This window comes from Cetorhinus maximus, chromosome 26 (assembly GCF_964194155.1).
Source record: "Cetorhinus maximus chromosome 26, sCetMax3.hap1.1, whole genome shotgun sequence".
NCBI lineage: Eukaryota > Metazoa > Chordata > Chondrichthyes > Lamniformes > Cetorhinidae > Cetorhinus > Cetorhinus maximus.
The window spans coordinates 4829515-4855917 of NC_135904.1; the positions used below are offsets into that span (position 1 = coordinate 4829515).

At 48.8% G+C, this 26403-nt stretch overlaps 2 protein-coding genes across 2 annotated transcripts; one reads left to right on the forward strand and one right to left on the reverse strand.

Annotated features, from left to right (window-relative positions):
• Window positions 1–1364: 1364 nt before the first annotated feature.
• LOC144668151 (uncharacterized) lies at window positions 1365–3304 on the reverse strand. The gene is made up of 2 exons (XM_078529904.1): window positions 2247–3304; window positions 1365–1609 (listed from the first exon to the last, which is right to left on the reverse strand). The coding sequence occupies exons 1-2, from the start codon at window positions 2952–2954 to the stop codon at window positions 1550–1552; spliced, it is 768 nt and encodes a 255-aa protein (XP_078386030.1). The 5' UTR covers window positions 2955–3304; the 3' UTR covers window positions 1365–1549.
• Window positions 3305–20755: 17451 nt separating this feature from the next.
• On the forward strand, window positions 20756–25030 carry LOC144668153 (uncharacterized). The gene is made up of 2 exons (XM_078529907.1): window positions 20756–24232; window positions 24796–25030. Exons 1-2 carry the CDS (start codon window positions 23510–23512, stop codon window positions 24853–24855), a joined length of 783 nt encoding a protein of 260 aa, XP_078386033.1. The 5' UTR covers window positions 20756–23509; the 3' UTR covers window positions 24856–25030.
• The last annotated feature ends 1373 nt before the right edge of the window (window positions 25031–26403 follow it).

Below are 26403 nucleotides of genomic sequence, written 5' to 3' on the forward strand. Positions count from 1 at the left end.
GGTGGGTGAGATGGGTGGGTTACTCTCTGTCTGTTCCACTTGTTTCTGTTCTCACTGGCAGTATTGGTGGACAGATAGGTCTGTATTGTGATGACGGGGCATTGCGACTGGAAAGGGGCAGAGTGGATGAGCCAGTGGGTTTCTTCGTGTATGCAATTTTCATAAATTGGTAGAAGCTCACCAAATGAGTAATGCAGGAGGGTGTCCTGTGCCCCGTCACTCTGTGGTACAAAATTTCTTGGGAGTGATCCTGGAGCGGGCCACTGATCCTGGACAGCAACTTAACAAAAAACAACATTGTCACTTTAAAACAGAGGCAGGAGTGTCAACAAGGGAAATTCTGATTGGAATATCCCACCACAGTGCAGCGATAGATAAGTTGTGGAGCGGGTTTGATACTTTAGCCCCAATTTTAACCGGGGGAGCTAATTTTTGATGGTGCATTTTGGTGTCAGCCAAAGGTCACCCACTTCAGCAAAGGAGAGGCCTGAGGCTTTAAATTCCTGGACCTCATTTAACTCTGCTGTCCAGATTCCCACTGCTGCTCCTTCAAGCACACAAGGAAATAAGGGGGAGAATTACGTGAACTTACCTCTTGGGCCTATTCTGGCCTTTCTCCACTCCTGGGTGTTGAGTCATCCTGGTGGGAAACTCGCTGTTATTTCTTTCTTAGTCTCCCTCATAAAACTTGCAGTCAGGTCCCAACGGCACCTGATGTCGTGTTAAACAGATGGCACTGGTATTGGGCGTACCTGCTGTCTGCACAGTGGCGTGATTTAAAATCACGGCAGATCAACTCCAGGGCAAGTAAGAGATCTGGCCGATTTTAACTGCCAACCACCCAGTTTCCACAGATAAGGTTAAAAACGCCCCTAAGTCCACCTTTTGTCATGTGACTTATGGCATCCTGGGCGATCATTCTTATGGTATTGTGGGAGGCGGGGCAGTCCAGAGCAAAAGGACGGCCATCAATTAGAGCTAAGCCAAGCAGGAGTGATCTCAGGAAGTACTTGTCCCTGCACAGGATAGTGGAAATCTGGAACTCTTTCCCCCAAAAAGGCTGGGGGTCAATTGAAAATTTACAAACTGAGACTGATGGGCTTTTGTTAAGAAAGGATGGAACCAAGTCGAGGAAATGAAATGAAGATACAGATCAGCCATGAATGGTAGAAGAACTCAAGGGGCTGAATGGCCTCCTCCTGTTCCTTTGTTCCTTATGCCTATTGAACATTGGCTGGTTTATGATGACCTGTCGCATGAGTAATGTGATGACGTCTGGGTCTGAACCCAGGTTCACGCGATGAAAGGTCAGTGTCTGACCTACCCGCATGCCTTCATTTCAAAGGCAGACAAACGGCAAAATTACCAAACGTAAAATGCTTTATTTTCTTTCGCCATCGAAATGTACAGACAGTAAAACCAGTATAACAAAAATATATCAAATAATTTTCACAGGCTTAACAAAATAAACATCTACATGAAAAAATACTTAACTTAATATAGTTTTCAAATGACTAATTTCTCAGAATATGTCAGGCCCAGAGGGGTCCTAATGTTGCCACGGAAACCAAGGGACCAGCTGCAGATTCCCATTGTTCTCTGCGAAACTCTGTAAAAATGGAGACAGGTTATTAGCTACATTAGGTGGTGTGGGTCAGATATGATGCAGGGACCCTGGTGCACTTTGTGCTGCGCTTTGCCCCTTGGCCTGAAGGCAATGATTCTTATCTGTGTCCAATTCCACCGGTGCAGTTTCCCTCCAGTAATCATCCTGTCGTTATTCTTCATTTCCCAGCCTAGTGTCGGGGTGTTGAAGCATGACAGGGAATGCCTCTGCTTGCTCCGGTCCCTTGACATTTATACACACCCCTGGCAAGAGTCACTGGCTCGTGAGCAGGAGGTGGATTTTGATCTTTCTTGGGAGTTGGGACAGTTACAAACCTCTCCCCCCATCCACCACCCGCCCCCTAAGACAGGACCAGAGACTGGGCTGAGATCCCTGAGTGACCACACTATGCAGTGCAGTTACCAGTATTGTCATGAGGGGGAAACTCTTGCACTCTTTACAATGATGGGTTGCAGATGAAGCCATCACTCAATGCATTTGAATGAGATTTCTCCTGATTTATTTTCATTCATTACTAATTTTTTTCTACTTGAGAAGAATTTTCATTTGCCTTGACAACTACTTGATGTTAATCAAACAGCCAGACATCTCAAGTAACACAGTAAAATGGCTGACGTACCTGATAGAGCGTTATATCCTGAAACCCTGATGGCATACGGGCCTCACTGTTCATAATCGAGTCATCCGGACGTGTCAGACACTCTGCTGGGGGACTGTGTGACTTGTCCTGACAGCAGCCCAGGTCCCGTGGGCACACCTGGCACCTGCCCTCAGCGTCTCTACCCTCTGACGGGCTCTCCTCGCTCAGCCTCAGCAGCTCAGTCAGGTGTGAGATATAGCGGATGGTCAGACGCAGGGTCTCGAGTTTGGTCAGGCTCTGACTCGCCGGTGCCACTGATGGAGGCAGGTATGTCCTCAAGTTGTGCAGGGCCTTGGTCAGGCCCCGCATCCTCAGTTTCTCTCTCTCGCTGGCACTTTGCCTCTCTCTGCCTGGATAGCGCAATCGGATCTTCCTCATCTGTTGACCCTCCTCATGCCTGTCTTCTGAGGGTGAAGGAAGGCTGGTAATTTTACACAGGTGGCCATAGGCCCCTGGAGTAGATGTGCGAGGGAGAGACTGAGGAGAGAATCTGCAAGAGTCAACGGAAGAGATTGGTGAGTGGCTGTGAGATGTGGAATCAGTGAGGCAGTTGGGCTCTGAGCTGTTGTAATTCCATTCTGTTGGTTCATTACTCCCTGAACTGAGAGAATTGCAGAGTCTCAGTGTCCCGTATTCTGAGGATGTTACGTAGTCCTGGTGCAGAGTCTTTGGTAGAGACACATCCATGATATTGAACCGAACGGGCGTTCTTTCTTCTCTCGTCTCCTCAGTCGTGTGACTTTAATGGTTATGACAGAACTGCTCACCGGGGTTGGAGGTGGCAGGGATGATGCTGATGGTACATGAGCAGCTGTTCCTGTTTTCTCTCCCGTTCCAAAGGTTTTGTGCTGACACTTTTCCCGGCCCTGGGTTGAATGGCACAAACCGAGACCGGCTCCCGAGTCAGGAGTGAAGCCTCCCCTCGGAAAGAGATCGTCTTTGGCTGTAAATTCCAGTCGGGAAGGTGTAACTTTATGACGAGAGGAGATTGTTTTACCTCGATATCCGAGCCCCGTCGTGGATCAGCATTACAGACTGGTTGCTTAATATGCTCTGATGTACTGTGCAGCTCAAATGAAGTACCATCTGCCACACACGGCAAGTGGGGAAGAGGCAATGTTAGAGAGAGAGAGAGAGAGAGAGGGGGGAGAGGGAGAGCAAGCGGGGAATTTTCTCAGAATCAAAGGATTTGGCTGAGAATGTAGGAATATCATGTATGACAAGCTGCTGGATGCAGCATGACCAGTCTTGATTCTACACTTAGCTTCTTTTGTTGTATGTGTTTGATGAGAGAGGGCGAGTGGCCATTAGGTTCTGTGCAGCTTCAGCCAGCATGTGATGATGTAGTTAGGAGTGGATTCAGCGTGAGTCAGATGATGCACCGTCTGCTCCCACTTGGAACAGCTGCAGGCCTATTTTTCTTTTCCTATTTCTGTACCTGGGCTTTGTTCTTCAGTGAAGCAAGCAACCCAGGGTCTTTGTCACAATATTTAACCATTTCCTGTTCTGCGTGAAAGAAAATGTTCCTGTTGAGACCTCCTGCCACATTTCACCCCCCTCCCTCCCTCCCTCACCCCTCAGATGGCTCACTATTGAATGCACACACGATAAATATCCCCAGTTCGACCCCCTGGTTTATATCCTGGGGCTGGCCGGGTTTTACAGTCCCGCCGCAGTCAATGGACTTTTGAACGGCTCGACGCATTTTGCGGCCCCGCCCCCTGCCACGCCAAGGCTGTAAAATTCAGCCCCCATCTCTGATAGAGGGTTAGCCGGAATAGTATTATCAGGCTTCACTGCCCTCAGCTGAAAGAGGGGACAAATTAACTGGGATTCCTAATGTGATCATTATCCTGTCACCCCTGTCGGATGGTGTGTCTGTGTGTGTGTGTGTGTGTGTCTGTGTCTGTGTGTGTGTGTGTGTGTCTGTGTGTGTGTGTGTGTGTGTCTGTGTGTGTGTGTGTGTGTGTCTGTGTTCTCAGAGACTGGTTCAGCTGTAATCCTTTTCCCCAATATGGTTCAATGGCTTGCCACTGTTAAGGTTTTTGTGTATTCTTTCATGGGATGTGGGCGTCGCTGGCTAAGCCAGCATTTATTGCCCATCCCTCATTGCCCTAGAGGAGGTGCTGGTGAGCCACCTTCTTGCAGTCCATGTGGTATAGGTACACCCTCAGTGCTGCTTGGAAGGGGGTTTCAGGATTTCTGGTTCTAGGTTAAATTCCCTTCATGGGGTGTGGGCTTCCCCCGTAGGGCACTTGTCCCCATACACTGCGTCTCAACACTTTGACCTTCAAACCCCTCACTCGATCATTAATAATACTCATTTCCACCTGCGCAGTACTGTCTGACCCCACTCCTATCTCAGCCCATCTGTCACTAAAACCCTTAAACCTGTATTGGCACCAAGTCCTAATCGTCCACCTGACCCATACCTGCTGACTTGTTCTGACCACCTATCCCCCAGTGTGTTAAATTTATAATTCCCATCCTTCTCTTCGACCACCCCCCTCCTCCTAACCCACTCGTTCTCTACAACGTCCTTCAACCTTGTATCCCTTGCTATTCTGACTGACCTTCCCCTCTGTCCACTGTTGGAGGCAGTGTTCAGGTGGACGCAGCCTCATTCTCTGGTAAGATCTCCCTGAACCTCTCAATATCTCCCTCTATCTCCTCTTAAATAAAAACTTCTCAAAACCCAAGTTTTTGACCAAGATTAGGGTTCCCTGGCCAAATCACTCTTTCTAAGGTTCAAAGCCATTCCTCTATCTTACTTCATTTATGAAATGCCTTCACATGTTTTCCTCATTGTTGAATGAATCGAAGCATTTGTAGTTCTGGACTTGGCTTTCCTTGGAAGGCTGCACTGTGACAGGAAGTCAGTTTTCGGAATGTCCAAGTTTCCTCGGCCCAACCATCTTCAGCTGCTTCATCAATGACCTTCCCTCCATTATAAGGTCAGAAGTGGGGATGCTCACTGATCATTGCACAATGTTCGTGACTCCTCAGATACTGAAGCAGTCCATACCCAAATGCAGCAAGACCTGTACAATATCCAGGCTTGGGCTGACAAGTGGCAAGTAACATGAGTGCCACACAAGTGCCAAGTGATGACCATCTCCAACAAAAGAGAGAATCTAGCCACTGCCCTTGACATTGAATGGCATTACCATTGCTGAAACCCCCACTATCAACATCCTGGGGGTTACCATTCACCAGAAACTGAACTGGACCAGCCATATAAATACTATGGCTACAAGAGCAGGTCAGAGGCTAGGAATCCTGCATGAGTAACTCACCACCTGACTCCCAAAGCCTGTCCACCATCTACAAGGCACAAGTCAGGAGTGTGATGGAATACTCTCCACTTGCCTGGATGAGTGCAGCTCCCACAACACTCAAGAAGCTTGACACCATCCACAACAAAGCAGCCTGCTTGATTGGCACCCCATCCACAAATATTCACTCCCTCCACCACCGATGCACAGTAGCAGCAGTGTATACCATTTACAAGATACACTGCAGGAACTCACCAAGGCTCCTTAGTCAGCACCTTCCAAGTCTATGACTGCTACCATCTAGAAGGACAAGGGCAGCAGATAGATGGGAACACCGACACCTGGAAGTTCCCTTCCAAGTCACGCAGCATCCTGACTTGGAAATATATCCCTGTTCCTTCACTGTCGCTGGGTCAAAATCCTAGAACTCCCTCCCTAACAGCACTTTGGGTGTACCTACACCACATTTTTTTTATTTGTTCATGGGATGTGGGCATCACTGGCTAGGCCAACATTTTATGCGCATCCCTAATTGCCCTTGCTAGAGGGCATTTAAGAGACAACCACATTGCTGTGAGTCTGGAGCCACATGTAGGCCAGACCTGGTAAGGACAGTAGATTTCCTTCCCTAAAGGACATGAGTGAACCAGATGGGTTTTTACGACAATCAGCAATGGTTTTGTGGTTATCATCGGGCTTTTAATTCAAGGTTTTTATTGGATTCAAATTTCACCATCTGCCGTGGTGGGATTCGAACCCAAGTCCCAAGAACATTACTCTGGGTCTCTGAATAACTCGTCCAGTGACAATACCAGTATGCCACTGCCTCCCCCAAAATGGAGTGCACTGGTTCAAGAAGGCAGTTCACCATCACCTTCTCAAGGGCAATTAAGGATGGGCAATAAATGCTGGCCTGGCCAGCGATGCTCACTTTCCGTAAATTAATTTTAAAAAATTGTGACAGGTATCAAGTTAGTGTTAAACACTCATGGTGACAGTGCTGGGTGACTGGAACCTGATGTGATGTTGCTGGGGCTCCATGACTTCAGGGCGGTGTGGCAGTCGGGAAGACTTGGTTTCTGTTTGACACGAGTAGGATTGGTGTCACGAGGAACTGCAGGCAATTCACACAGCACCTGCATTGCCAAGTGTCACCCGGTATGGGCTTCACACCCTCAGATCCAGAAACCATGTTTATATAGGCTGTCAGTAGGTGCTGAGGTGTAAATTTGGGAGTTACTGAATACAGACCTTGGGATCATCCTGAATCTGGGAAGCTAAAGGAGAATAGAGCCAAGGAATCAATGATCCAGAGGATGAGTAATAATTACATTTCTCCAGCACTCCTCTCCAATATGGAGATGCCTCCAAGTTCACGGGACAGAGGGAAAAATCAGCAGTAGATCTCCTGCCTAGCAGGAGAGAAATATGAGGTAATATAAAGATGTGGAGAGGGACTGAAACCAGGGCCAAAGCATAGTGTTCTCGGAAGGCTTTTGAAAGCAGATGAGGGAGTTGATGAGGTGAAAGGCCTGGAAGTAGGACTGCATTGGGTAAAGCAATGTCTCCTAAGGGTGGTGCAAGGAAACAGGGAGTAGCCTACGTCAGGAAATGGGAAATGAGGAGGAACCTAGTATCAGGAGGGAGTGGTGAAGGAGTAAATCCAATGTTGGAAGAGAGTAAGGACTCCAATTTGCTTACTAAATGGAGCAAAATCGTGAGTGCAGCCATGTTGATATTATCTAGTGAAATTGTAGATATGTTGAAAAGTAATAGAGGATTTTGATGCAGAGAGTGAGCAGGGGAAATTTTCACCCCTTTATTTACAGCGTTGCTCTGCATACTGAACTGAGCAATTCTTGCCTATCTTCCCCACAGCCCTGTATAGATGAATTCGGCAATATTAACCTCGCCCTTGTTGGCAGATGAGGCACTGCTGCCCATCTGAAGGAATAAAATATCCTTACTGCCTCAATAAATGTTGCTGGAGGTAATGTCAGCTGCTGTTTTTTCTATCCACCAAGAATTTTCATTTCCCAAGTCTCTCAGCCATTGGCAAAGGGTACAGGATATCAAAACTGGAGTTGTGGCTTTCAAACAACCACACACACACAGGGTCGTTGGGAAAGGGAATTCACTGTCCTAGTAGTGGGAACAGGGCAGAAGAAAATCCCACAGGGGTGTAAGCGTTACTTGGGCTGACTCTAGGAACAGGAGTAGGCCATTCAGCCCCTCAAGCCTATTCTGCCGTTCATTGAGATCATGGATGGTCTTGACTCGATCCACCTGCCTTGACTCCATATCCATATATCCTTGTCTAACAAAAATATATTGATCTCAGATTTAACATTATTAATTGAATTAGCATCTGCTGAGTTTTGTGGGAGAAGGTTTCACACTTCTACCACCCTTCGTTGAAGAAGTGTTTCCTAACTTTTCTCCTGAATGGCCTGGCACTGATTATAAAGTTATGTCCCATTGTCCTACACTCCCCCACTGGTTTCTGTCTATCTCCTCTGATCCCTGTTCAATGTATAATTTAATGGGGTCAGAGCAGCTACAATTACTGTCAGTAACTCTGAGACAGAGCAGAGAACCCATTCTCAGCGTTACTACATACAAAGAGTTAAAGGGCAGGACCTTGAGGGCACACCAGGGATTTGGAGATGGAAACGAGGAAAATTTAACTCATCCTAACATCATGTTAGTGAAACGTTTACCTCACATTTCCCCTTTGCCCTGTAATGTGCCTACACCTGTGCCTGATCACCATCTAATGATCCTTTATAAAAGGTTCATGATGTCTGTGTGCATGTTAAAGAGGACAGAATTGAGACTTTAACTGTGGCGCCTTCAGTAGCTGCATAGCCTGTCTGCATTTTGACTCGTCTGGGTGAGACACCATAAGGCATCCCTTGCAAAAGCCAGCCAGTGCCTTTAGGGCTCTGAATAAAGATGCTACTCTTTTAACAGTCCAGATTCTAGCTGTAATTCCCTCATAATAAAGCTCAATGCTCTTGTGATGGGTTAACCTTTGCATAAAGTAAATAAATAGCTGAGGGCGAGATCTCCTGCTGTTCACCGATTGGAGTGTGCTGCCTTGTGGAGTGTGCCTGGACCAAGTGGCTGATTGAACACAGCAGGATAAAAGCTTTCAGATCAAGCTGTCAGCTGTGGTCCCGGCTGCAGGGAAGACCAGGCGCCTGGGCCCTGAAATCGCATAATAAACACGGCCCACGCTGAGGGCTACCCCTCGGACTCTCACATCTCCTTTCGAAAATCAACAAATGGACTGAATTTGAATCTAATTAAGTCAGGTCAGTTTCCCAGAGAACCCTGACATTAATTTGGCCTGTAAAATGCGACCTAACTCATCTTGTACTCTGGGTTGTGGTGGGGTGGGGAGGGGGGAGTTGAGATTGGTCCCTGTTGAAAGTGCGAAATGGACAGTTTGCAAAGCAGCCGGTCGGAAACTGCCTGGGACTTTTGATTCAGCCAAAGTCAGTAAAAAAGATCTTCAGTGTGTGCAACTCAGTTGATGATTCACTGCTGCCCATTTCACACTTAGTCTCAATTTCACAAACCCCAAGACCTCCTCCACCCCACGCCCCCCAACACCTGACAACCCAGTTATTCTCCTTCTCACTCCTGTAGTCACTGACTTTGGTTGGAACACAGATTCTAAAGATGGTGGTTGCTTGTCTGCTACCTTTGCTCAAGTGGTCTTGGGTCTTCTGAGAGTCTGGATAGATAATGAATGTTGGTAGAATATTTGACTGTGGTGGGGCAGGTGGGGGGTGGTGGTTATGGGGGGAATGGGTTTGCACTATCACAGCCAAGTCTAATCTCAGATCATGCCCTTGCAAAGCATCCATGGATAAGAAACTTCCAACACAAGTCGTCGGATATGGTTTGGCACAGGGCATAGCTGCAACTTTGGGGGTGGAGTTGGTGGGGAGGGGCTAGGGGCTGGTTATGAACTACAATTGACTTAGCTGAGGCAAAGAACATTCACTACCCCATCTCAATCCATACCCTGGGCCTCGCTAATATGTAACACTTAAGTTCAGACCCATTTCTGGATTTTCAATGACATTGCCTTAGCTCCAGAATCCACCACTGATTTTAAAAAAGTTGCATTCCAGATTCCCATCAGCTGATGTTGGACAATACACCTGTCATAAACCAGCCAATAGAACTCGCTGCACTGTTTTTACTGTACGATTTTTCTGAAAAGCATTTCTTTATGAAACTTTGCTGTTTCCTCAATCACCCCACAGCCTCCAATCCATCCAAAGCTCTGTAACCTACTTCCCCACTGACATAAGTCACCTGCTCCCATGCAGCCTCCAACCTACCCATGCCCCAGCCTGTCAAGTTCAAATTACTTGTCCTCATTTTCAGATTGCTCCAGGGCCTCACCCCACACTCCTTGAGTGATCTCCTACCTTCATAAAGCCTCTGGTCCTGTAGCACTGGTCCCTCCTGACCTCCCTCTCTTCACTCCAATCCTCTTAACACAAACCATTCCTCATCCCTCATTCCCTCTATTGAGCCTAACACCAAGCTTCTTCGTTTCTTGTTCCCTCTGCTCTTACTGTATGCAAATTTCTCATATACCCACCCAACCACAACCCAACCCTTCACTGCCTTGGCTTCACCAGCAGTGGCTGCTTGGCCACTGTGCTTCTGCCCTTTCGGATCCTCCCTACCCAGTTCTCTCCCCTCCCCCCACTGTTTTCAAAAACTTCCCCAACTCACTCCCCTTTGACTGTGCCTTTGGCTCCCTCTCTAATCTTCTGCTCTCTCCCCTTGCTCAGTGTCCATTGCACTCTGTGCAAAGAGGCCCCTTCCTGGATGTGAAGAAGACTCTGGCCCTGCCTCAGCTCATGTGCTGCTGAAACCCTCATCAATGCCTTTCGTTGCCTCTACTCTTGACTATTCTAATGTTCCTGGCCAATCTCCCACATTGTACTCTCTGTAAACTTGAGGTTAACCAAAACTCTGCTGCCCATGTCTTAACTTACACAAGTCCCATTCTTCTATCACCCCTGGACTCACCAACTTACATTGGCTCCTGGTCAAGCAACGTCTTGATTTTAAAATTCTCATCCTTGTTTTCAAATCCCTCCATGGCCTCGCCCCTCTCTAGCTCTGTAATCTCCTCAAGCCCCACAACACTCTAACATATCTGCCCTCCTCTAATTCTGGCCTCCTGAGCATCCTCAATTTTAATTGCTCCACCATTGGTGGCCATGCCTTCAGTTGCCCAGGCCCCCTAAGCTCTGGAATTCCCTCTCTACATCTCTCCACCTCTCTACCATAATTTTGTCCTTTATGATGCTCCGATAAAGGACTTCTGGCCCAGGTTTTGGTTATCTGGTGTAATATCTCCTTTCATGGCTTGGTGTCATATTTTGTTTTATGGGTCTGCATCTTCTGGCTGGTGAGCGGGCAGGTGTCCCGACATCACCCCGCGTCATTTACATTTTCAGGTCAGCGCGCACTGTCAACGGCCACTTAAGGCCATTAATAAAGTAATTGAGGTCATCAATGGACCTGCCCCTCCAATCTTAAGGTTGGCGGGCAGGCCGGGAGCCCTGGATGGCTTCAGAAAAGACATGAAACCTCATCCACGGGCAGGATGAGGTTTCATGAGGGATTTTAAATGTTTACAAAATGTTGAAATAAAAGAAATTGACATGTCCCAGCTCATATGACAGTGTCACATGAGGGGACACGACAGGGATTTTTTTTCACACTTCTAAAAACTTTTGAAACTTCCAGCGATTTCCCTGAGGCAGCACCTTGCCCCAGGAAGATCTGGGCGCTCTATCGTGCACACGCTCAAAAGAGCGGACTCCCGGCTCAGGGAACCCTCCCCCCACTCACTTACAGAGGGATCGCTCAGCGCTTCCGAGCGGACTTCACGCTGGACAGGCCTTAATTGGCCCGCCCACATAAAATGGCGGCACGCCCCCAACCCGCCCACGCCATCTCCTGCACATCCCCCCCGATGGGGGGGGGAAAATGTTCCCCATTATTCCCTGTAAATTGCCTTGGGGTGTTTTATTATGTTAAAGGCACTATACAAATATATAAGTTGTTGTTGTTGTTGTCTTTATGGCTGATCTCCCATCCTCACATTCAGCTCATGCGAAACTCTGCTGTCCATGTCTAAAGCGCACACTGTCCTGTTCACCTATTACCCCCATTTTGATTGACCTACAGTGGATTCTGGTTTGGCCTCACCTCCGTTTTAAAATGTCCACCCTTGTGTTCAAATCCCTCCATGGCCCTGCCCCTCATTGGAACCCCCTTCAGCCCCATGACGCTGAGTGATAGCTGCGCTCCTCCGATTCTGGCCACTTGTGCAGGTCTGATTTTAATCGCTCCACCATTGGCGGTGGTGCATTCAGCTGTCCGGGTTCTGAGGTCTGGAATTCTCTTCATAACCGTCTCTGCCTCTCTACCTCTCTCTCCACCTTTAAAATGCTCCTTAACACTGACCTCTAACAAGTGCTGACCTAATATCTCCTTATGTGGCTCAGTGACAAAGTTTGTTTTTATAATATTCTTGTGAAGTGCCCTTAGTAGTTTGTACCATGTTAAGGGCAAGTGCTATAACAATGCAAGTTATTACATTTTAGATTTATCAAGTATTAGATCTGTTATGGCCAGTATTATTAGCCTTTACCTTTCTGGAGATTTTTTTTATTCTTTCACAGGATGTGGGCATCGCTGGCTTGGCCAACATTTTTTATTGCCCATCCCTTGAGAAGGTGTCTCTGAGCCACTTTCGTGAACCACTATAGCATGTCCTTATCCCAAGGCTTAAATTGAAAATGCTGCACCAGATTGAAGCTATTGATCCAAATGGGTCTCTGAAAGGCTAAATATTATTGGGACTAGAGGAGCACAAACATTCAGCTCAGTTTCAAACCTCAACACCACCCCACCCCTCCCCCAATCAAAGCTGTCCTGTGACACATACTAGCTGCCATCCTGTTTGTACAAGTGCCAGTGATACCGTGGAGGTGTTACATAAACACTGATTGAATCCTGACACCTTAAAGTGCTTTGAGAGGTCCAGTGCTCATGAAATGCATTATATATTTGCAAGTCTTTTTTTAGTCTTTCTTTAATCCTTTGTTCTGAGTAAAGCCTCCTTTATGCTTCAGGGATATCTCTGGAGGCGACGAAGACTTCTGAGTTCTGTAGCATGAAGGAACCGCTGCCTTTGGCAGCAGAGACACGAAAAATCCAGCTGGTGAAAGTGCCAGGGGAAGGTTCACGGCTCCTGTCATCACCACCATTTTATATCGGATGAGCTTTGCTTCAGAGGAAGTGCACATGTGAGAGGTTAACAGATTCCCTGTGGCTGGATTTGCCCCACAACATTAAAGAGTTGACTTACGCAGACAACAGGGACTGACTGAAAGAGGGTATTACGTGCTTTCAGTGTGAGCCTGGACTGTAACCGCCATCAGCAACGGGAAGGGTCGGGGGGGGATGTGGGCGGGCGGGGGAGGGGCCAACATCATGGCTGAAGCCTCCGAACCATGACCCCCCCCCAGGGGTCACTGGAGAACAATCTCAGATACTAGATACACGTTTCCCACGTTACAACAGTGAATACCCTTCAAAAGTACTTCATTGACTGTATAACGTGTTGAGATGGCTGGAGATTGCGAAAGGTGCTATATCAATGCAAATCTTTCCTTTGTTTTATGTCAAATCATGGGGTCAAACCCTTGTCCACTCACATTTGCCCATTCCACTTCAACACTGGCGTAGGCAAAATTGACTCCAAAGCTCTCATCAGATGGGCGCAATAGGAACAAGGTGCTTCCAATTTAAAAGTTTACAAGCAGCTGAATTTTCTGTTTGTCGGGGGGTGTGCGGGGTGCAGGGGGGTGGGGGGGGTGGAGTGGGAGGGGCCACGGGCGGGTGTGGACCCGACCGCCACCCGTGACCAATGAAGGCCCGGCCAGCGTAATGCCCGACTCCCGAGGACAGCGGGAGTGGGCGGGCGGCGGCGGTAGTGCATTGTCCGCCGGGTGACCTGTTTATCAGAAACCTGGCAGCCTTTGCAAGGCTGCTCCCAATGTCAAGTGGAAGGGCTCACCGGAGGGCTTCTGGGAGCAAGCCAGGCTGGAGGGTAGGGCAGGGGAGAGACAGTGTGCCCCTTATTTCTCAGATGACTGCCTTGCTGCCCTCCTCGAAGAGGTGGCAGCCCGGCGGGAGGTGCTGGTTCCCCAGGATGGGAGGAGGAGGCCCCCCCCACATGACGAGACGTGCCTGGGAGGAGGTGGCAGGGGTGGTGAGCTCCCGCGATGTGGTGCGGAGCAACTGGATCCAGCGTCGCAAGCGCTTCAACAACTTGTTGCACTCAGGAAGGATGAGGACCATGTTGGCATTGGGCATTTAACCCAGCAGGTCAGCTTTACCCCCTGGTTTCCCCCCTCCCCCACACCCCAAGTCTGAATGCAGGGACTGCATTGAATCGTTGATGACATGTGTCTTTTGCTGGGTGGGCCAGCAGATATTGCCCATTCTGAGGTCAGCCTGAGAGGGTGGTGAAGAGATGGGTTTTGCCGCTGTCGCATGTGTTATACTGAGGCCCACATGACTGGTTTGGAGACAACCTGGAGGAGCTGCACCTGGGCGCAGAGGTGGAACTCCAGGACATGTCCAAGTCAGGGTGATGAGATGCTGGGAGGGGAGCTTCAAGGTGGCGTTGGCACCGATCGATCTGCTGCCCTCTGCGCTCCATGTGCTTGCGCCTCCTTGCTATGGAAGGTTAGACCGTGTGGTATCTAATGTGATGTAGGCAGCATGTGTCCAAGTCGGGGGGACAGGCCTGGCATCTTTGTGTGAATGTTCGGCAGCAGCGGGGTGAGGAGGCACTGGAGCCCTGCAATGTCCCACTCTGGTTGGGGTGGGCCGTCCGCGAAGAGGGTCCAGGTACAATTTTCACTAATCATTACTCATCTCTCATTTTCAGGAGAAGAATATTCATAACGCGGCTGAGCATGTAAGGACTGGTGGTGGCCAGGCGCAGATCGCCATTCTTAGCTGCTTCGAGCAAAAGGCCCTGGATCTGGAGAGGTGCCATGCGTCCAGGCCCACTGGTGTTGGTGAGGCTGGGGTGCCACGGCCAGGTATTTATGCCCAACAGTGAGGTCAGCATTGTCCTCCCCACAGCCATGGCACTGCTGAATGTTAATTGATTTAATTTTGCAACATGGCTTGACCATTGGTTATGGAAGGATGAGCGCATAATGATCCACATTAACTGATCCACTGTCCTTGTTCTTCCTTTCAGCATCAGTGGAGCAGGGCCGGGAGCAGCAGAGACCCCCTCTCACACCTGAGGGGCCTGATGTCTCAGCAGTGTCACACCATCTCTGCCAGGCAGGCACCAGCGCAGATACTAGCACCTCGGTGGGAATTAGATCATTGGCTAGTGTCCCAGGGCACAGCGGTGAGGGCACTTCACAGTCACTGGAGGAGCTGGCAGAGACAGAAAGTGCCCATGGCGCCAGCAGTCGGAGGACTGCAGGGGACCGGGCAATTGCTCAGTCACTGGTTGATGATGTCCCTCTGGAGTCGTCCGCAACGCAGCAGCTGCAGGAAATGCGGCCGGGTGTGCGGGAGCATCTGGGGGAGATACATGAGGCTGCGCTTGGCTTGGTCTCCGTGGTGGAGGAGCCTATCCGAATTATCGCCGAAGCAATGAGCCTCATGTCCGAGCATCATGCGACCTCCATGGAGAGAGTGGCAAGTCTCTTGGAGAGGCTCCTCCAGGAGACCCATCAGGGCTTCCTGGGGATGTGCTCTGACCAGCAAGCCCTCACATCGGCATTGACCTCAGCTGGTCAGTGCCAGTGTGGGAGATAGTTCGACTTTCCCAGCTCGATGCCCATCCATTCACAGTGAGCAGGGAGGTCCGAGGTGACCTCACATTGGCACAGCAGCTGCCTGGCGTCTCTGTGGGCACCTCTCAGGGTGTTCGGGATGAGGGCAGCAGCTCCTCTGCCCCTCTGCCAGTGACCGTAGCATCCGGTGAGGCTGCGACTGGGGAGACACCAGCTGTGGAACTGGCAGCTCCCTCCCAGGCGGGGCCAGCACAGGCTCCACGGGCCAGAGGACCCCCGCCAAGGTCATCGAAGCCAACAGGACAGCAGAGTCAGCAGGCTGGCTCAGATGCCAGCCCCAGCGATGGGGCAGCACCGAGACATAGCACCAGGAAACGAAAACATAAGGCACCTTAGGCACACCACGGGTTTATCACTGGTGCTTTTGTGTTGGCCCGAGATGAGGTCTTTATGATTTGTTTTGTTTGGTAACACTATTCTCTTTTTATTGGAATGAATTTGTTTGCTTGACAGAATAAATTCAGATATGTCACCATGGTCGAGGTTGCCTCTTTTCTTCTGCATGTGTATGGTTTCCAAAACTGTAATGAGGGCTTAGTTGGATATTCAGCTTTATTAACAAGGCCCTTAGTGACTGTTCCTATCCAGGCAGATTTTGCACTTAGACATCGAGTATGGAGCCTACAACCCAGGCTTGTCCTGGAGGTCCATGTGTGCTGTGCTAGCTGAATGTTCATTGGATTAAAGCCTCCCGGGTGTCCCTGCCTCCCTGGAGTATGCCCAGGTGAGCGTCTACCCCCTCAGCATGTCCCTGTGCCTGCTCATCCTCGGACTCACTGCTGGACTCATCGTGTGCAGCCGCAGCCACTGTGTCGATGTCTTCATCGTCCACTGTGTCCCTCCTTTCCAGTGCAAGATTGTGGAGAGCACAGCAACCACTAGCAGCGACACACGATCTGGGGGATACTGGAGTGCACCCTCTGAGCGGTCCAGGCATCGGAAGCGCACCTTGAGAAGACCGATGGCTCTCTCCACCACAGCCCTTGTGGTACCCTGGCTCCTATTGTACCGCTGCTCAGCTTCTGTTCTTGGATGATGGAGAAGCATCATAAGCCACCTTCTGAGGGGATAGCCCTTGTCACCCAGCAGCCAACCATCCAGCCGGGCTGGAGCACTGAAGAGCCCCGGAACCTGGGAGTGTCTGAGGATGTAGGCGTCATGGGAGCTGCCTGGGTACCTTGCACAGACTTGCAGAATCTGCATCCTGTGATCACACACTATCTGCACGTTCATGGAGTGGAAGCCCTTCCTGTTGACGAAGGCACTGGACTCACCCGCTGGCGCCTTGATGGCCACATGTGTACAGTCGGAGGACTGCAGGGGACCGGGCACATGCTCAGTCGCTGGTTGATGATGTGCCTCTGGAGTCGTCCGCAACGCAGCAGCTGCAGGAAATGCAGTCAGGTGTGCGGGACCATCTGGGGGAGATACATGAGGCTGTGCTTGGCTTGGTCTCCGTGGTGGAGGAGCCTATCCGGATTATCGCTGAAGCAATGAGCCTCATGTCCGAGCATCATGCGACCTCCATGGAGAGAGTGGCAAGTCTCGTGGAGAGGGTCCTCCAGGAGACCCATCAGGGCTTCCTGAGGATGCATTCTGACCAGCTGGACACGGGGGAAGCCAGCAATGGCCACGAAGCCTCTGGCTCGCTATGTCTGGCTTGCCTGGTCCCAATGGAAGTGGATGAAGGTCAATGCCCGTCTGAACAGAGCGTCTGTAACCTGCTTGACACAAGTGTGTACAGCTGATTGGGAGACACCGCAAAGATCACCCACCGAGCCCTGGAAGGAGCCAGAGGCATAGAAGTTGAGGGCAGCTGTGACCTTCAGAGCCACTGGCATGGGGTGTCCACCCACACAGCGGAGATATCAGGGCCAATCATCTGACAGATATAGTTGACTGTCTCCCTTGAGAGACGGAGCCTCCTTCGGCACTGCACCTCAGTCATATTGAGGTAGCTGCTTCGCCGCCTGTAAACCCTGGCAGCAGGATAGTGGCATCTTCTGCGGCCCCTTCCACCTTGGACAACCTCTTGACCCTGCGCCCCTTGTGCCTGCGCCTGGCCTCCCAAAGGTGGCTCCCTGGAGGCTGAATGTGTACTCCTGTCTTCCTCCCTCTTCTAGCCCTCCCTTCCTCCTCAGAGGAGCTGCCTCCAGTGGACAGTTCAGCTCCCATTCCCAGGCTAAGGGAAGGCTTCCTGAAACCTGCAGGCCCAGAAAACATTCCTCACTGCAGAGTGCTGACCTGAGGGTTAAGAGTCCAGAAAAAGTAGCTGATATGCTTTTTGAAGGACTGCAGATCACACAGGCAAGTTTCAAAAACTTTCAGAAATAAATACTTGACTGTGCACATTCGTGACCCCAGTGAGGCCTCTTATCCTGCCCGTGGATGAGGTTTATACAAATGTCTCCTACCCGCCTGCCCATTGCGCCTGTGCGCCGAGCCGAAGATCGCACGGGTGCCGAAAAATTGGCGTCAATTGACGCTTCAAGGGCCTTAAGTGGCCCATTAGTTAATGGCAGGCGCGTAACGGACATGATCGCGCGCCCGCCCAGCGAAATATCGCGACGGTGCGCGGTGACATCGGGATGCTCGCCTGATGTCACTGCGTGTCATTTTACACACGGACATGCCCCCACACGCCAAAGGGAAAATTCAGCCAAGTAGTTTTCCATTCAAAATAAACAGGGCTATGAAGGAGCTGTACCCTGTGTACCTTACCCATTTTGCACCTGATCTCGGAATCCTAATGCTGGAACATTTGGTGGGGCTTGATCTGGTCAGTTAAGGTGAGAAACAAATACCAATATGCACACAGTGAACACGTACTGATTCTGAATCGAGGGAGCCTCGTATACTAAATTCGCTAGACCCCCAGAGAGTTGAGCAGGGTGAAAACTTGAAACAAGAGTTATGCCTGTTAACAATACAAATCCAAAGATAGTTAGTTTCTGAGCCCTTTGCAATTTTTGATCGTGACTGACTGACTGATTTTAGAACAATGTCTGAGCAAAACCTTTTCAACAGGTGACCAGGAGAAAGCACAATTAATTCTGTGGCTTTTTAAAACCAAGAAGAACAGAGAATCAAACATTTCTTTGTCCACTCTTGAGGTGAGAGCATCGCCAGCTGGCAACACTGGCATTTATTGCCCATCTCCGATTGCCTGAATATTGCTAAGGCACTTCAGAGAGCAGGAATATGAGACTACGGTGCCACATGTAGGTCAGACCTATAGGTTTCCTTCATTAAAGGACATTAGTGACCTGATAGAGAGCATTAGTGATCCAATAGGGTTTTTAAATGAAAATTCAATTGTTTCACTTTTACCAGTCTGGGTTTTGATTTCCAGATGTTTGTAAATAAATTCTCAAACTTCCATGGTGGGATATGAGCTTAAATTCTCTGGATTATTAGCCAAGTAACATAATCACTACACTATCACACCCTCAATTTTGAGTGTTGTTCCACCCACATAATCCTGTAATCGCCACCACACTGTAAAAAATGTCATTCTGACACGGCCTTAAGTGCCCTCCCCTGGTAGAAGCTGTTTTTATATTGGAATTCCGCCAGAGTTCAAACTATAACCAGACAATGAACACTGCTGGATCTGCTTCCATCCAGTTGCCCCAGAGCTGAGGGATTCCAGGTTCTAAGTACAAAAGCAAGAAAGTTACGTTAAACCTTTATAAATCACCGTTCGACCTCGATTAAAGTATCGTCTAAAGGACATTCCTTCTTCTTAGGCTGTCCCCCGGGATTGAGGGTGATTTGCTTCCACTCCAGTGACGATGGGTTCCAAAATGGCTGATGAGTCCGATGCGCGGTCTGCAGACTCTATCACATGCGGCCCAGGTGATGCTTGAAGGGTTAGGCAGACCAGGTGTTTGGAGGTTTCTGCGCTCTCTCCGATGCCTCGGCTTCACCTCTGCGCATTCCCGACAAAATCTCTCGATGTGTTCGGTACCTTCCCAAATGAACCTTCCCCACTCAGGCCGGTCACAAGCCAGGGATTCCCACCAGCCGGTGAGGATGTTTGGCCTCTTCAGGGATGCTTCAGAAAGGATGTTAAGACCTTGGAGAGGGAGCAGAGGAGATTTGCCAGAATGCTACCAGAGATGAGGGACATCAGGTATGTGGAGAGACTAGTGAAGTTGGGATTGTTCTCCTTAAAGTTGAAAAGGTTAAGGGGAGATTTATTAAAAGTGTTCAAAATGATAAAAGATTTTTACTAGAGTTAGTAGGGAGAAACTGTTCCGACTGGCAGGAGGGTTGATAACCAGAGGATGACAATTTAAAATAATTGGCAAAAAAGCCAAGGGGGAGATGAAGTGAATTTTCTTATATACTAGTTATGATCTGGAAAGCTTTGCCAGAAAGGGTGGTGAAGCAAATTCATTATAACTCTCAGAGGGCAATTGGTTTTCTATTCAAAAAGGAAAAAAATTGGAGGGCTATGGGGAAAGAGCAGGGCAGTGGGGACTAAATGGATATTTCTTTCAGAGAGGCAACAGAGGTACGATGGGCTGAATGGCCTCCTCCTATGCTGTTACCCCTCTATGAAATAACAGTGGCTAATGGGCCCATCTTTAAGAATCCAAATTAAAGCAAAGTCTACATAAAAACAGCTGGAGACATTTTGAACTCCTAACAGCTGGGTAAATATCAGCCTGGCTTCCCTGAGAGTAACGTGATCACACTTCCTAGGTGTTGACTCCCATTATCTGGGAGCCGTTAAATGACTTTGTCATGTTACTATCAATCCAGTTGAGCACTAGAAGTTCTGAGTAATTTTTCAAAGGGCCTTTTCTATAGTTTATATAATGTTACGCCTTTCGTTGGAAGTGCTTATAGAATGGAAAAACAAAATAAAGCATACAACTTTTCAACAGTTATGTGCAGGAAGTAATTGCCTGCACCCTCGCTGTACATTCCCATATTCTCTGCAGTGCGCAATATGGAAGCTCACACACACAGTCAGCAGCTGATTTTATAATGTCGGCTCTGCACCTACAATTTGCCAATAAGCTGGTCCGTGTGTGCGAAGTACAGTTCAGGGTCTTGGAAGATTGCGCCCTGTGCCTCTCACTGAATACCTTAAGTGTCTCACCTGACATTTCTTCAATCTTGTTCTACATATATTGCATACATTCTCTGCCGTTAAAACTTTCATACTGTGGCATTCCAAGCACCACGAAGTAGTGTTGCCAGCCCCTCCAGCATTGTCCTGGCGTCACCAGGAATTAATCACTGAGACACTGCTATGAGTATCCTATTAAAAATTCAAAATGTCCATAAGGGCAATTAAGTGGCCCCAGGCTGCCCAGAGGGCACCTGCACCACTAAAGTTTCTGTCGCTGGCAATATACCACAGTGATATTGGGTTCCCCTCCTAACACCTTACCCCACCATACTGCCAGAACTCCTGCCTCTCAGCCCATTTCCAAAGAACGGGGAAAATTCAGCCCATTGTGTGTGATTTTTAAAGTAATTTATTTTGGACACTTTCATTTTTTTTTTTAGAAAATTATTGAGGATGGACGGAAAAGGCTGTTTGACTGACACTCAAACATCACCCATTTGGGTAATCAAGAGCCTATTTGCTTTCCAGTTGGCGAGGGAAGACAGTGCACTGTGAGGATGGACATGTTGGCTGACCAATGGCAGGAGTTGTGGGGGTGATGGTTAGCAGCAAGAGGTCATGTAACGTAACTCCAGGAACACGACCACCCAAAGTTGGCAACCCAACCCTTTAGGCATCCCCTAATGTGGATATTGGACCATTGATTTTTATGAACTGTAAGTTCAAAACTGGATGAGAAAGTTGGTACAAGTAGCTTATCCAGCTGGATGCAGCCTCAACAGGAGTATTGTGTTCAATTCTGGGCACAGCACTTGAAGAAAGATGCAATGTTTTAGAAGAGGGTGCAGAAAAGATGCACAAGAATAGTTCCAGAAATAAGGAATGTCAGTTACAGGGATAGGTTGGAGAAGCTGGGATTGTTCTCCTTACTAATCACAACAACAGTGAATTACAATAGAGAAAAACAGCCAAAGCACATGTTTTGTTGCTGGAATGCTTCACTGAAACAAGCAGATTATCCTTTTTGCGTACGGAATGTCTTTTTAGATTTGCACGTTTGTTAACTGCTAAAAATGATTTAGAGAAGAGAACATTGAGAGGACATTTGATGGAAGTATTCAGAATAATGAGGGGTCTAGAGAGTGTAGATAGGGAGAAACTGTTCCCATTGGTGGGAAGGTCAAGAATCAAAAGATACTGATTTAAGGTGATTGGCGAAAGAACCAGAGGCAACATGAGGAAAAAAACCTTTTCATACAGCGAGTGGCTCTGGAATGCACTGCCTGAAAGGGAAATGGAGGCAAATTCGATTGTGCCTTTCAAAAGGGGATGGATAAGAACCTGAGAGGGAAATAAATTCAGGGCTAGGTGGAAAGTGGGGGAGGTGGAGTCTAGGTTAGTTGCTATTGCAGAGAGCTGGCATGGACATGATCGACTCCTTCTGTGCTATAACCATTCTATGATTCCATACGTGTCATACATTTAGGGAGGTCAAACAGTTACAGGGATCACACAATAAATGGGAATATACTAAGAGGGGTAGATGAAGTGAGAGATCTTGGCGTACAAGTACACAGGTCCCTGAAGGCAGCAGTTCAAGTAGGCAAGGTTGTAAAGAAGGCAAATGGAATGCTCTCCTTCACTGGCAGAGGTATAGAATATAAAAGTAAGGATGTAATGTTGGAATTGTATAAAACACTGGTGAGGCCACAACTGGAGTATTGTGTGCAGTTCTGGTCACTACATTACAGGAAGGACGTAATAGGTCTGGAGAGAGTGCAGAGGAGGTTTACAAGAATGTTGCCAGGGTTAGAAAAGTGTAGCTACAAGGAGAGATTGGATAGGTTGGGGTTATTTTCCTTAGAACAAAGAAGGCTGAGAGGTGACTTGATTGAGGTGTACAAAATTATGAGGGGAATAGATAGAGTGGACAGGATAAAATTGTTTCCCTTGGTGGAGAATTCTAGAACCAGGGAACATGGATTCAAGATAAGTGGCAGAAGGTGTAGGGGGGACATGAGGAAGAACTTTTTTGTGCAGAGGGTAGTGGGTGTCTGGAATTCGCTGCCCAAGTTGGTGGTAGAGGCAGAAACTCTAAACTCTTTTAAAAAGTACCTGGATCTGCACCTTAAGTGCTGTAAGCTGCAGGGCTATGGGTCGGGTGCAGGAAGGTGGGATTAGAAAGGGAACCTGGGTGTCCTCGGGCTGGCATGGACAAGATGGGCCGAATGGCCTCCTTCTGTGCTGTAACTTTTCTATGGTTCTATGTGTGGTAATGATAAGGAATCTAATTACAACCTCACGCAATGCTTTACATAAAAGTGCACAATGTTGATGGCAGACAGCAGACTCTCTCCTGTACCCCATTTTTCCGGATCCTTTTATATTCCTCCTTTTCAAATGCGTATCCTCTGTGTTGTTAGCAGTGCCCAGGAGATGAGTGCCCTATTCAGGGCATCTCCAGGACAATTGGGTAGAGTTGGCAGAGCAAAGTTATAAAATTACTCCCGGATGCCAAGAAAGTTTCCTAATGTATTGGAATTGTATTGTCTGCTGTATTTGATCAGCTTTACGCCTAGTAATACCAGAAACCTGAATATATTTAAAGCCAGTTATATTTAATCCACTTGATAAAAATTGAAAGAGAACTCAGTGATTCTAAAATGTGTCGCAATCTGATCCGGACCAAACTTCCTTGTGTAAAAGTTGACACTTTCTCCTCTCCACCTCAGTCCTCACTCTCTAAGCTGATGGTGTCACAGCCTTGTCTTTGATGTGGAGATAGTGCGTGTAAAAGTGTTACTTCATGACTCTGGAGGGAGAATAAAAAGGAACAGATGCTGCTTTAAGTTGAGAAAAGCTCTTGCCCTGCCTGCAGTCCAGTCATAGTCACACTGAGGAAAAGAGTTTCTGAGGAACTTGAGAAGAAAGAACTGAGAAATGGAGATTCCTGTGCCTCAGTATCAAGACTACACGATGTTCACAAATGACGTTAACTCTGATGAACTTTCTGACTGGAACCCCGTCATTTCAGAGCTTGGCCATGAAGGATTCACATATTGGAACTGTGTCCCTTCAGAACCTGACTGTAATGGGCTATCAGATTGGAATTGTTTCAGCTCCGAGTCCGACAGTTTCACTGACTCCACGTCACACAGCCTCTCTCCAGTATCGTCCATTGACTCGTGCAGATTTTCGCCTCCGTTTGTACCTTGCACATCCAGCCAGGAAGCCTACAGCAGTTCCTGTGAGACCGGGAGCCTCCCTTCTCCGCCAGAGGAGCGGCTGGAGTCGGGGCAGCGGATGAGAAAGACCAGGTCACGCTACCCAGGGAGGCAGCGGCAAAGCGCCAGCGAGAGGGAGAAGCTGAGGATGAGGGGCCTGGCCAAGGCCCTGCACAACCTGAGGACTTACCTGCCTCCGTCAGTGGCCCCGGTGAGTCAGAGCCTGACCAAACTGGAGACCCTGCGCCTGACCATTCGCTACATCTCGCACCTGACTGAGCTGCTGAGACTGAGCGAGGAGAGCCCGTCCGAGGGCAGAGACGCTGCTGAGGGCAGGTGCCAGGTGTGCCCACAGGGCTTGGGCTGCTGTCAGGACCACTCGACGAGTGCCTCACCAGCGTGTGTGCCAGCAGATTTCCAGGATGTAACACTCTGTCAGGTATGTCAGCCATTTCAATTCATTTGTGATGTCTGTGGCAGCTACCAAGCCACATTAAAACTCACCTCTTCTGTAAGAATTATTAAAAATAAAAAAAAATAAATCCAAAGTAAATCAAGAGTTTTGGAACATTTTGCAAGTCTATTATTGTAAACGAGAGTGTCTTAGCTGACAAATGCATGATGTCTGAGTCACTCAGAGCTTGGTGTTCAATCACCTGAGTACTGGCTGAACTCACCCCGGATGACAGTGGGTGTAACTTGATTGTCTGTAGCATCCCAAGGCAAGAGAGGGAGGAATAAAACATCGCTGCGTTTCCAGCTCCGCGCTGCCCACTGACTGAGGCCAGGATTGGGCTTGGATGTGATGCCTTCCATGCTATTGCACTCCCTGGGCTCCCTCAGGGAGAGTGGGCACTGGACAGGCTGCCATTGCCTGTGGAGGCAACAAGAGCCAGAGAGTTCAGGAGAGGATGGGTGGCTGAACAACTCGGGGATAAATATTGCACCTTATGCATATCTCACGGTCTTTCCTCATCGCTAAATGTTCTCTCTTTTTTACAGAGTTTCGCAGAGAATGCAGAGAATCTACAGCTGGACTCTTGGTTTCCATGGCAACATTAGAACCTCCCAGCCTCCTCTTGAGAAGTCTTGTTAAAAACTATATTAATTTAAGTACTTTTTCCTTGTTTGTATATAAGTTGAATTCTGAAAATTATTTTGATATTTTATATATTAAACTGAATGATTTTGCAAAGCTTATTGTGTAAAATTAAATAAAAAATGTCATTTCACAACCTAACGACTCTTTCTAATTTATCAATTCTACTTTGGCATACATTCCTGTGAACTTTCCTCTTATTTCTGCTAAATTTCAAACAGTGTGTTCTCTATATCCTTGCACCTCCCTACATCCTAACTCTGCTGAAATCAAGGGGTTAATTTTAACTTTCCCCTTCCCCGCACCACCAGCACCCCCCCACAACTTGGTAGGGATGTAGGAATGGGAGTAGGCCACTCAAAAGCCTATTCTCCCCTTCATTAAGGCCAAGACTGGTCTCTGAGTGGCCGGTGAAAGATAACAAGGGACAATTTGCCGGGGAGTGATGGGGAGGGAGGGAGGGAGGGATGGGGGGGGGGGTGGTGGTGGTGGAGGTGGGGGGGTGGGGGAGAGGGAGGGGTGGGGGGCGGTGGGAGGGGTGGTTGGCGAGCCTGAGAGGGAGGAGAGGGAGGAGAGGGGAGGTGGGGGGGGGGGGCGGGGAGTAGGGGGAAGTGGGGGGGAGGGGTGAGGGGATGTTGGGGGTGTGTTGGAGGAAGACAGGAGGGTGGAGGAATAGCCTGGAGGCCCATCCAAGACTCCAGCCCTGGACCCCCGCCCCCTGTCTGCTGAATTTAGAGGCCAGGCAGCCATTTCCCACGGACTGTCGAGCCTTTCTGTTCGGGAAGTCGACAAGCGGCTTGAGTCTGGGCTGTTAAATCAGGCTGGCTTGCTTGCTGCAATTCCTAGACAGGCCAGTCCCCTTGCTTGGCTTCACTCCCACTCTGCAACCCAAAGTACCACCCCATTTTCAAACCCATTCTTTCCCAGGACCAGTTAGTGGCAATCCGACGGGAAGGTGGCCGATTAGATGTCTGAAGGGGGGTGGGGTGGTTCTGCGCCTAACCGAGAGTCGGCCAGGACGTCATGCGGCAGAGGGGTTGTGCCGCCAACGAGAAGTTTGCCAGGTCTACAAGTCTAAAGGCCCCCCTGGATCTCTCTTTATTTTTTTATGGAAGGCTCAAAAAAAGGTATAACATGAGTTTAAAAAACACACAGACGCTGTCACCTTCTCCACCTGAACCTGCTGCTATGTGCAGCCTCAGTCCCGGCAGTGGGCCTTGTGCTGCCTCAGCAGAGCTGCCGTAAAACCCTCCCAAACCTCTTCACGTCGGACACCAAAGAAATGTAGTGGACAATGAAGCTAGCCGTCAATTGGGTGGTCAGTGAGCTTAATATCTCGTTAATTAAAATGGCGGATGGGCTTTTCTGCGTCTGCTCACCTTCTGTAATTTTGGAGGCTGGCGCGAGGGCATTGTACTGCCAACCTGACGTTACCACACCCTATATTACATCTGCGTGGCGGAGGGGGGGTGGGAGGGGGAGGGGGAAAGGTGGGGAAGTCGGAGGGGGCG